The following is a 12,722-nucleotide window of genomic DNA, read 5'->3' on the forward strand; positions in this document are numbered from 1 at the left end:
GTAATAATAACTTTTATTTTTTTTGTAAGGAAATAATTCATTCAAATTAGATGACCTTCTTTCATGTCCTACTATTATTTATTTTTTTATTTTGCCAATCCTAGGGCTTGAATTTAGGGCCTGGGCACTGTCCTTGGGCTTTCACAAGGCTAGAGCTCTACCACTTGAGTCACAGCACCACTTCCAGCTTTTTTTGTGTGTATGTGGTACTGAAGAATTGAACCCAGGTCTTCATGCATGCTACACAAGCATTCTACCACTAGGCCAAACTCCCAGCCCCAATTTTACTGTTTTAAAAGAAAAAATAGATTAAGCCAGGGGCGGCTCATGTCTGTAACTCTAGCTACTAACCAGGCTGAGATCTGAGGATTGTGGTTTGAAGCCAGACTAGGCAGTACATGAACCTCTTACCTCCAATAAACTACCAAAAAGAAGACAACTGGCCCAAGTGTTAGAGCTCTAGCCTTAAGCAAAAGAAACTCAGGCCCAGGACCCTTAAGAGGAAATGGAAGTGAGCAAACATTGAGAAACCATTTTGTCTGAGTAATTTTTGTCTACTGAATCTAATTGTTTAAATAAAATGGAACTCATCAAAATTAAGCCTTATATTGCTTTGTATTGCTATATATGATAAGAAGAGTAAGTCCATTTGCAGATATTTTCTAAGGAACAAAAGCAATTTAAGCCCTGGGTTCAGTTCCTCAGTACCACATACACAGAAAAAAGCCAGAAGTAGTGCAAGTTCAAGCCCCAGCTCTGGGAGGGGGTGTGTGTATGGGGGGAGGGAAACAAAAAGCAATTCAAGATGTAGAACAGTATTTTAGTGTGTGCGGGTGTATAATATACATAATATATAACATAACATTATATATATTATATATAGTATATGTATGGAGAAAGGAAAAGCAATCTGGCATGATGACCCATATAATCTCAGTACTTGGGAGGTAGAGATAAGGACTTAGATAGACCTTATCTCAAAAAAAATTAAAAAAAAACTAAAAGCATCTGTAGATATGTTGAAGCTCCTACAAGGATTTGATATTTTCACTCAGAACTTACAATTATACTCACTAATTATTCTTTGCTATGTAATTAAACCTGAGGCATTTTAGAAGAATATAAGAGTAAGTGGATTGGAGGTCAGCCACCTGCATAGCAAATGGGAAGCTATAAATTCAAACATTAGTACTGTCTAAAAGCAAAACCAAAAGAATGTAAGAATAAACCTCAGGAGTATGGTCTAGTAATGGAGTGCTTGCCTATCATACATGAAGCCCTTGGTTTGATTCTCTAGTACTACATACACAGAAAAAGCCAGAAGTGGGGCCGTGGCTCACGTGGTAGAACGCTAGCCTTAAGGAATGTCCGAGGACAGTGCTCTGGCCCTTAGGTCAAGCCCAGGACTGCCCGCCCCCCAAAAAAAAAAAACAACCTTCTGCTTTTATATTTGCAGATCAGTAAAGAAAATAGCTGGGTCCTTGCACAATTGTTTTGAAGTTGTTTAAGAATTTGGAAAAAGTTAAGATTTCAAGATTTGTCTTTTTTTTAAGTTAGGCCAACTGAATTACAGTGAGTCCAAAGAAAAATTTTTTTTGAAGTATATGACTAAATGAAAGTTGAAATGTTGCTATAGCCCATACTGATAATTGATAGATATTCACTGTTATATTTTTGTCTTTCATCAGATGTTGAGTTTTTTGCTTATTAGGATATCAGCAAGCAGAGTAACATTTCTTTGATTTGTATTTTATAGGCATATGTTGTAGAAGATAGTAAACAGCTTATTTTGGAAGGTCAGCATCATGTGATCCTTCATACTGTAGGAAAAGAAGCCTTTTCATATCACCCAAAACAGGTAATAACATATTTTGGGGCTTTTCTGTGGACTGGGAGTCGTTTTATTTGTGGATACTTGTTTTGGTGATTGATTATTGTAGTTGTGAAAGTTTCTGGTTGGTTCAGGCTTTCATATTAGGATTTAGAAAAGAGATTGGTGGCAAAATTAGATGGAAAACTGAATTGAAATTTGTTTAAAAATTGATTGTTAACTAACTTTATATAGATATTTGTATGACCTTGGGGCTTCTCACCTTATATTCTATATTAAATCAAGGAATAATTACAAAACACCAAATTTTCTTGAGAAGAAAACCATATTCTCATATTTTCTTATTTGTTGTATGTAATAGGACTGTCCAACTACAAAACTCAAGAGGCGTATTGTAAAATATCAACGGTGGCTTCTGGAGTTGTGCCTTTTTTGGGGGGAGCGGTTGGTTGGTTGTGGGGCTTGAACACTGGGCCTGGGTGTTTTCCTTGAGCACTTTGGTCAAGACAACCACCCTACCCTTGAGCCAGGCCCACTTCCTGTTTTCTAGAGATTAATTGGAGATGAGACTCAGGTCCTTTTGTGCCTGGGCTGGCTTTGAACCTTGATCCTCAAATCTCAGCCTCCTGAGTAGTTAGGATTACAGGTGGGAGCCGAAGCACACCGGGCAAATAATTTTTTTGTGTTTTGTGTGTGTGCACGTGTGTGTGTGCCAGTCCTAGGGCTTGAACTCAGCACCTGGACACTGTCCTTGGACATATTTTTTATTTTTTTTCTCAAGACTAGCACCCTGCCTCTTGAGCCACAGCACCACTTCCAGCCTTTTCTGAGTATGGGGTACCAAGAAATCAAACCCAGGGCTTTGTGCATGCTAGGTGAGCATTCTACCACTAGGCTACACTCCTGGCCCTAGTTCTGGTTTTTCTAACACTACATGATCCACACAGTTTAAGACACCTGAGATGTGTCAGGGTTGTGCAGTTGCTATGGCTCTTATCTTTTGCCTGGAGTTGGGAGTTTCTGCTTCCTTGTTTTCCTTTGAGCCACTTACCTGGAAAGTCCCTCCTTATCTCAGGAATTCCCACTAATGCAGCTGCACCTACCACATAACTTCCCCCCTCTCCCAGCTCCATGCTTGTTCTATGCCTGCTAGCCTGTTTGTAATAATGCTGGTATGCACAAATCCACAGTGCCACCAGACCTGATTTCCTTAGCTCTGGAGGTAGTTTGTTGTGAGAATAGTTGTTCAACTTGGTGTTTCTGTGAGGAGAGATTATTTGGCAATGTTACTTAGCTGCCGTTTTCCTCTTGACTGAATTTGTACATGCGTGTTTATTTCTAGCTAATATAGGTAATCTATAAAAAATTTATAATCTATTTTCAAAATCAAATTTAAAATCAGTTTTAAATCTTCAACTAAGGCAGATGTGTAACAATTGAATGACTACAATCTAGTTCCTAAGTAATTTAGTGGATCAGCATTTTGAAATTACCAATATCAACCCCATTTAACGAGGAAATTATAAGAAAAAATTATAAGGAAATTAACTCTTACAGTATTAATTATCTGAAGGTCACAAAACTCTGGTATGTTAGAACTCAAGTCTAATTCCTGCACTATGGTGGAAAATCTTTTAAAGAATTTCAGATCCTGGCATTTATCCTAGAGTATATGTTGCACTGTTTAAATAATAACAGAAAAAGTATTGTTGTTGTTTTTAATTTCCTGTGCTGGTATTGGGGTTTGAAGTTAGGGTCTCATGATCTCTTAGTTGTTTTTTTTACTTATTGTTGGCACTTGTAACTAGTGTTATATCACTTGAAACAGACCTCCACTTCTAGTTTATGTTGGTTAATCAAGGATTTTTTTTTCTTTATTTATTTTTTAAATTGTAATTAGTAAAAGGGTTACATGATATTTGCCAGATAGAAGGTGCATTAATTCACATACATTGATACCCTTTCACATGTCTTGGTACCCATTACCCTCCCCCCCACACCCCCCACCCATCTTGGTTTTCCCCTCTTCCCTATCAAATTTCAAATAACCAAATACAAATAAATCGAGGATTTTTAAATTTAATTTTGTGGGTGTGTGTGTGGGTGTGTGTGTACACGTGTACACGTGTGCACATGTGCACACACACCAGTCTTGGGACTTGATCTTAGGGCTTGGACTATCCTTAAACTTTTTGCTCAAGGCTAGAGTGCTCTACCACTTGAGCTACAGCTCTACTTCTAGGTTTTGCTGATTAATTGGAAATCAGGGTCTCCAATTAGCCTTGCTAATAGGAAATTGAACTCAGAACCTTTGTACCCTAATTTTTAAAATCTACTAGTTTTATTATTTTTGTTTGTTTATACTATTCTTAAAAAAAAAAATCAAAGCAAGAAGGCATTGTTATGGTCGTGAACCTTTTCTTTTCTTTTCTCAGGAGCTACCAGAAATGGAACTATTAAAGTTTTTCAGGCCAGAAAATTCTACTGTTTCCTCAAGACCATCAGTAGACCAGCTTTCTAATATCATTAAAACAAGCCTTCACTACCCAGAGTCATTTAATCATCCATTTCACCAAAAAAGGTTTGCGATTTTATCTCTCTTTTTGTTTGTTTAGGTATGGCATTAACCCAAATTTCAAATAGTTTACCTCTTACTGCTAGTGACAGAATATGTTGGCATTGTGGTTAAGGGGGCTATTGCCTCTGCTGTCTCTGCATTGCCAAGGTTCCTTTTGAGAAACAGGTTTATCATTAAGTTAAAAGTTAGGGGAAGACCACTGAAAGTTCTAAAAATAAAGTAGTCTTCAATGTGATTCCTAGTCTTCAATAGATGACATTTCAGAGGTTGTCATTTTGCAGATACAGGATAAGATGGAGGGAAGTCTCAGGGGAACCAGGCTGTATGAGACAGTCCATGTCATGACTGACAAAGTCTCTTTGGATAGGGACATAATAGGATAAACTAGTAAGAGGTGGTGAATAAAATGACCTTTGAGAGATGACTAGGGAAGAAGGAGCTCAGGGGAAGGCTGACTAGAAGCAAACAGTTAAAGAATTAGAGAAGACTAACAAAAAAGGGTGAGTGGGAACAGTCAAGAAAGAGTAAACAAGTTGGAAATGATCCAGAAAGGTTAAGTAACTGGACCAAAGTGTTCATTGAGTCTGACAATAAGAACGTTATGCATCTGAGTTTTCTGAAGAGATCCAGGTATATATAATATGCAGCCATATCTGGGGAGGGATTGTTTTTGTGCCTGTCTTCACTTTACATACTTTCATGCACAAGTTTGGTTCTATGACATTTCATTTTAGTTCACTTTTCTGCTTCATCCATAGTTATCAAACCTGTGTTATGAATCATGTAATTCATGAATTTCCCATGGTGCTTTTTCCTCAACCTTAGTGGTTAAAACCTTGACTGTACTTTAGAAGCTAGGATATGTATGAGCTCCTTCCCTTATTCCATTGAAGTTAAAAATCACCATGGGATCTAGGCAGTATAGGAAATTATGTGATGTGGGATAGGACTGATCAGACCTAAAGTATACCAGTGGCTTTAGAAGCATCACAGAACTAGAACTGAACATGGAAGTATATTGAAGCAAGGTACAAGATATATCATACAATAGAAGGAAAATACCATGAATGGTTTTAGAACTCTTATTTTTTTCTCTACTTAAATTTGTTTTTAAAACACTTTTGTTCTTATAGATATTCTTGTTATTTTCAAAAGAAATGTTTCTAAGAAAAAAAATACAGAGCTAACCTTTCTAATTTTTCTTCCATAGCCTTTGTTTAGTACCAGTCACCCTTTTACTTTCTAACTGTTCTAAGGCTGATGTAGATGTGATAGTTGATCTTCGACATAAAACAACAAGGTAAAGAATTCTGTAGTAAGAAGCTCTTTTCAAACCTAGTATTTATGGTGCTTTGAGAGCAATTTAATGTTTTAGATTGTGTCAGTAATTTTCTAACATGGGTACTTACATATGCCCTAATTTTTCAAATGATATTACAAAATATTAGTTTTTTTCCATTGGTATTATTTTTTTATTTTAAGTGCTTTGTAGAGTACATATGAGACAGCAATGAGACAGGTGGGAGTTCTTAAAGAAGTCAGTATCATTAATAAACAAGTAAATGCTTCTTTAAAAATTACAACTAGCCTCTTAGACCATATTACAAAATCAAATGGAGATTTGGGAGAAGAAAAAAATAGGAAAAAGAAATTGGGGAAAGACTATTTGGTGTTGAATTTACTCTCTATATGTATGTTCATAGTGCCCTGTAGAATGTAATCTCAGTGGCCTATATATAGTAGCAATTTCAGATTTTGTTGTGGTGCTGGTGGTTTTCAGTCATTGAGCTTGAACTCTTCAAGGCTGGCACTCTATTACTTGGAGCCATACTTCCACATCCAGATTTGTACTGATTAATTAAAGATAAGAGTTGCATGGACTTTCCTGATCTGGCTGGCTTTGAACTTTGATCTTCATATCTAAGCTTCCTGAATAGCTAGGATTATATACTCCAAGAGGAGAAAGAAAATTTTATAGTTTCAACTTCTTTAAATCTATAAACAATACAGTTTAAAAATAAGCTCTGTTAAACTCAGAGCCTGGTTCCTTCTTAAACACCATATCCTCTTCCCTAATTCTGTCCAATTGGATTTTATTCCTGTATCAATTTATGAAAGAATGTATATATCATACACATATATGCATCAGAAGTTTATTAATCTAACATCTGTCTAGAGATAATATATTCATTTTATTTATCAGTGCATTTAGAAAATTAGTAATTTTGGTTTTATTGGGGGAATCAAGGAGAAATATGTATCTGTATGATTTAATTTAATGTAAATTATCTTTAGTGCTCAAAGAGGGCAATAAAATATTAGTTTTTTTCCTGGATTATAAAATAATAATGACAATAACAAATCCAGATCGACACTGCCAAATCTGCTACTACTAGAGTAAGATGCTTTTTAGAACTCTGAAATTTTTTGAATCTTAGAAAAATAATTTAAAGCACATATTGAATATTATTATGTAGCACTCAGACATTTATCTGAGGTCAAGCATAATACACATAAAGTTATGATACATGTATGAACATAAATTATATATATCATTTTATTATGATTATGTACATCATAAACTAATACTTTACTGGTTGATATTTTATTGTTTTCTCCTTTTCCATTAAGTATTCTTACTTATACATACATAGAAATAAGCACAAACATAGAAGTTGAAGTTTCAAGTCAGGCCCCACCTTTTACTAACAGCTATTGTGGGCATTAAATAAGATAATTCACCCTTAGCCTGTGCCTAGAAAATAGTACCTGTTAATATGTGATTGTTAACATGAGTAATTAGTAACAATAGAATAACAATGCTAATATTTTATTATTGTTAAGGAACACATGGCTTTGTAAAGTAATTCCTAGAAGTTAGAAGTATTGGATGAAAGGAATATGATAATGGGACTTTGGGAGAAAGTTACAAAGAGAAAACCTTGTAATTTACCACTGTTGTCCCTTTCCCTTTAGTCCAGATGCATTGGAAACTCATGGATCATTCACGTGGCTTGGGCAGACACAATATAAACTGCAGCTTAAAAGCCAGGAGATTCACAGTTTGCAGCTGAAAGCATGCTTTGTTCATACAGGTGTTTATAACCTTGGAACTCCTAGGGTATTTGCCAAGTTATCGGACCAAGTTACAGTGTTTGAAACAAGTCAGCAGAACTCTATGCCTGCCCTCATCATCATCAATAATGTGTGACATCCTGCAAGTTGATATTGAAATTCACAAGAATCAGTTTAACTTGACTGAGTTGCTTTGCAGCAGAATTTGAAATGCCTAACTTGTCTTGGAGGATGGTGTCTTATCACTGCAGAATACTTTGATATGTCATCTGGTTGTTGACACAAAGCACGTCAGATTGAGAGTTCTTACTTTTTTTTTCTTCTTAAACCAAATCTGATAATAATTTACATGTTCATAATACGGAATTTCAGTATATCCATGCACCTTAAGCCCCGTCTTAAACATCTAAGTCTGCTGTTACACTTATGAAATGGTATCTGAACATTAAGAATGGAGATGATTTGGGGGGAAGGAAGGCTTTGTCAGCAGTACTCCCGTTAAGCCAATAGTCTATAAACTCCAGCTTTACTGTGAAGTTTTAGAGTGTTATTTACAGATTTTCCTGTCTTACTCTGCAGTTCTTTAAAATCCATTTTGAACTTTTGCTGCAAAGTCTCCATATTCCACTATTGGTGGTCCGTATGGCCTATACATATATTTGTAAAGAGAAAACATTTTTTTTCTGATGCTTTGAAAGGAAGTTTGACTTTTTTTCCCTCAGTCATCTCACATTCATCCCACTACTTCACAATGTGTGATTTTTGTCATTAAAATCATATTCTTTATTATATAACTTTAATAATTGAGTTGATCTGTTTAAAATATAAATCTACTCAAGTTAATTAAAATAAGCTTTTCAAAAATGTATTATATTTATAACAAATGTACTGTAAATAGAATAAAGACATGCTATTCACTGTATAAATTTATTTAGATGCCTTTTTTAAAACCTGGTTTTCTGAGTACTTAATATATTCTTTATTTAAAATAAATGCCGACCATATGTAGCAGGTACCAGAAGTTTCTTGTGAAAGCGTTATCGTCATTGTTTCCAAATGTGACACAAAATCTGGTTTTAGAGGTCTCTGTGGTCTTGTTATACATGAGCAAATGAATTTTGTCTTTCAATGAATTGTCTTGATACCAGTAATCATAATTGAAAGGAAGCTCAGAGCTGATTGAGCCTGTTGTGGATAAGTTCATGTAGACTCTGATACTGGTTATGATAGACTAAGTAGTTTGCCTTCCTGTGGAAGAAAAGTCAAAGTCTGAACAAAGTGTGAGGAAACATTTTTTTTAAAACCCAAGAGTTACTGGTGTAGTTTGTCAGTTAGTGAACCAATATGTGTGACCTCTCTGGTTGTAATCAGCATAAAGCAGCCTCGAGCTATCATGTGCTTTCAGGTTAAAAAGCATTGCCAGGGAAAATTTATCTGATTAGAAGCAAGGAAAGAAAAAGGAGTAAAAGGAGAAAATGGCCGGACTCAGTAAGAAAGTCTTAAAAGCATTTTCTAAAATGAATAGCAAGTTATAGATTTAAGAAGTTTTAGTAATGCCTACAAGAAAGTGAAAAGAAAGCAACTTGAATCCAGAGACTGACAGACACCCCTCCCTCTCCCCACTCCCCCATTCCTCCCCCCCAGTTCTGGTGATCAAACTCAGGGCTTTGCACTTGTAAGAAAATGTTCTATGCTGAGTTAATTCCCTGCCAATGATCAATAGTAGCAATGATTGAACTGATAAGTGACTAAAAAATAATGGAAAATGCCAAGTGCTGGTGGCTCATGCCTGTAATCCTAGCTACCCAGGAGGTTGAAATCCCAGGATCACGGTTTGAAGCCAGTCTGGACAGAAAAGTCCCAGTGAGACTCATCTCCAATTAGGTACTCAAAAATTAGAAGTGACAATGTAAGACAAAACTAGAGAATTCTCTTGTGAAGTTGTCTTTTGGATAATGGTAGCTGTCCAAACCTAATTCTAACCATCTCAAATAAGTATACCAGTCAACAATAAGAGCACGTGAGCCCAAATGCAATGTGTGCTTGTGGCCACTACACCAGAAAGAATATTACAACCTTTTCATAAGTAGAAAAGGCTAAAATGGTGATGAGCTATCTCAAACTTACTCTGTAAGCCTTTAGAGAGTAAGGTAGGGAAGGCAGGTATTCTGAAAGACTGGGAGCTAGACAGTAGAACAGATAGTAGGAGATAACTTGAAATTACTATAGAGATCAACTTGGTATGCTTTGGCAACTTGGACAAGAGGAAGGAGGACTGAATAGTGGTACTGTGCCCACTTTTCTTTGTACAAGATTTCAAAGGCCAAGTAAATGATTGTTGGAACCAACTATGCGCACTAGAGGGCGCTGAGAGTGCACTTTTGCATTGACAGTAGGTGTTCCTAACATTCAAGTGTTGAAAGTAGCTTGAATGCTTAATGGAATTGGAGGTAATTCACAAACAAAATGCCAATAGTTTTTGCCTCTGAGTGTCAGTTTTTGATCAGTTGCCCCTGAAAGCAGGAGCGGAGTATTCGCAGATATTCTAATAATTTTATGTCATTCATATAAAACTCACAGACAAAATGCATGCCCCATCTCCTGGCCCAATGTCCGATTGTTTTAGGCTGTAAAGTGCCCAAACAGGCAGGAAGACCCTCTCATACTAAATCCCTAGTCCAGATGTAAAGGTTGTGAGGACCATTAGTTTCTCCTGTGGCTAGGCATGCCAGCTGGTTGTCACCAGAGCTGTCTCACTTGTGGTTGCAACTTTTGACTCTTCTCCTATAGAAGCCAAGGTTGGAGCTGTGGCTACTTTCTCTGTGTTACGTGTTAGCTGTCCTGTTTTCCTTCTCTCTCTGCCATTCAACTTCACACCAATGCCAAGACTTGAAGCCCACATAACTTTCCCTCATTCACATCTAATTAACCTCTATGTCCTATTGACAGCCTCACCTGTCATTTGAATATGTCTGCTTTTCTCTTTTCCCATTGTTGTTACCAGGATGCTGCTTTCTGTGATTATTCATCAGTTTACTACAAAATTTACCTAACCAAGTGTAATCTCTGTGTCTCCAATCTAGCTCCCAAATTAGAGTCAAAGAATTCTTCTAAAGGGCATATCCAATCATCTTAATTCCCTTTTTTCTTAAAGGAAAATCTAAACTCTTACTGGCCGGGCTCTTCATTGTAAATCATAGCTTAGATGCTTTGTGTTTTCATCACACTCAAGTTGGTGCTCTATGCTGTGTCTCTCTGTGTGTATTACCAGTTCTGGAGCTTGAACTAAGTGCTCGAGCACTGTCCTTGAATTTTCTCAAGGCTTGACCAACAGCACCACTTCCGGCTTTTTCTTTGTATGTGGTACCTAGGAATTGAACCCCCATCTTTGTGCATGCTAGGCAAGCGCTCTACCACTAGGCCAAACCTTTGGCCCACTATGCTTGGTTTTTGATAGGCCCTGCCAGAAAACCATGCAGACACCCCCACACACAGAACAAAGAAAGTTTATTGCCAGCAAAGGAACTTTTCACACAGAAAAGAAACCGTAGTCAGTGTCTGCGGTGATTATGAATATATCTTGATCAATATCACTCCGTTCAACATTTTTACCCATCTTTTTCTTACCCACCCCTTCCCTTGCTCTTCCTAATTTTGTAGGATATACATTCGATTCTCCCCTCTTCTTCATTTGTCTACACATTTCTCCTTTACCTTACTCCATTCCACCCCTTTCAAGTACCTGCTTCCTGGTATTTTATTTTGCTGAACTTTGATTTTTTGCCTTTCTAAAGAATTACACTTATTTGAATCCACCATATCCTCTTTTTTTTTTTTTTTTTTTTTTTTTTGGTGGGTCGTGGGGCTTGATCTCTGGGCCTGGACGCTGTCTCTGAGCTCTTCAGCTCAATACCACCCTACTCCTGAAGCCATAGCCCCATTTCCCATTTTCTAGTTGTTAATTGGAGATAAGAATCTCAGGTTCTTTGGTGTCAGGGCTGGCTTTGAATTGAGATCCTCAGATCTCAGCCGTCTGAGTAGCTAGCATTACAGGTGTGAGCCATTGCGGCCAGTGATCTACCATATCTTTGACTGGGTTTAACACTGCTGTCAGAAAAAGTTGTCCTCGGAAGCCATTTCTAAGACCTAGCTCTTGACCAGGTTTCCTTTACCCTACACTGTGTGTAGGGGCTGGGCATGGGTTGGGGGGTGCCGAGGAGGATGCTGTAGCTGGGGCCTTGGGGCTGCTCCTGAGCCCTTTTTCTTTTATTTTTTTTCCTTTTATTTATTTTTTGCTCAGGGCTAGAACTCTACCACTTTAAAGCACTATTTCAAATCTCATTCCTTAGATCTCAGCCTCCTGAATAGTTAGAATAACAGGCATGAGCCATTAGTACCCAGCCAATTACCCAACTGGAAGGCTTTGTCACTGAGCAGTGAACAGACTTTATTCTTTGGCTTGTCCCAATTGTTTTGCCCCAACTGTGAATCAAATCAGTGCCCCTGCTTTTTTTTGTGGCCCCAAAGCACTGTTAATACGATAACAGTGAATAAAAAGTGAAGGCTTGCAGTTGACAACAAACAAAATGGCATCAAATCGCTCAAGTTTAAACAGAAGTCCAGGTTCTTGGGCCCTATTATCTATCAGGCTTGCATTGATTGTGGGATAACAGCTCGAACTGTGGTTTGTAAAATAATTATGAAATGTCTTGACAATGGGCTACAAACAAACCTGTGGAATCTTCTATAGAGGGAGACACCAGCTTTGTTGTACTGGGCAGGAAGTAATCAGCTCTTGTTGCCAGAGAGACAGATTCTAGTTTCCAGGGCTGACCCCACTACAAGCAATCAGGAAAAGCTAATCTGAATCAAAGAAATGGAGAATACTTCTAGCTTACATGGCCTATAAAAGGCAAGAGAACAATGAAGACATTTTCCCTCACCAGAAAGTAGCCAGTGTATCCCTTGAGTATATCCTTCAACATTTGAGAAGCTGCCTTAAAGAATAGTAAGTGTAACAAAAACAATAACAACAACAAAAAAAACCAAAAAACTTTTAGAAGGCCTTACTGAGAAATTACCCTTGGAGGATGAACTTAAAGGAGGAAAGGTAGGGAAGAGAATTATATTACAAAATTATGGAGCTTGCTAGCCAAGAACCAAGGGATACAGGTAGCCTTGGAAACCACCTTTCTGTACTTCAGTGGAACGTCATAAATAGAACATTAGCTCTAGGCA

General features: G+C 37.3%; 1 protein-coding gene across 2 annotated transcripts in view; it reads left to right on the forward strand.

Annotated features, from left to right (window-relative positions):
* Trappc8 (trafficking protein particle complex subunit 8) overlaps window positions 1-8,476 on the forward strand; it is a 73,681-nt gene extending 65,205 nt beyond the window's left edge. For both annotated transcript variants that reach the window (XM_090353287.1, XM_090353288.1), the window contains 4 exons: window positions 1,757-1,858; window positions 4,267-4,412; window positions 5,620-5,709; window positions 7,386-8,476. In XM_090353287.1, the coding sequence (XP_090209413.1) occupies window positions 1,757-1,858; window positions 4,267-4,412; window positions 5,620-5,709; window positions 7,386-7,620 (573 nt within the window). In that variant the 3' untranslated portion in view covers window positions 7,621-8,476. The remainder of the gene's footprint in view (window positions 1-1,756; window positions 1,859-4,266; window positions 4,413-5,619; window positions 5,710-7,385) is intronic.
* The last annotated feature ends 4,246 nt before the right edge of the window (window positions 8,477-12,722 follow it).

Source organism: Megascapheus bottae, chromosome 19 (genome assembly GCF_031878675.1).
Source record: "Megascapheus bottae isolate mThoBot1 chromosome 19, mThoBot2.hap1, whole genome shotgun sequence".
NCBI lineage: Eukaryota > Metazoa > Chordata > Mammalia > Rodentia > Geomyidae > Megascapheus > Megascapheus bottae.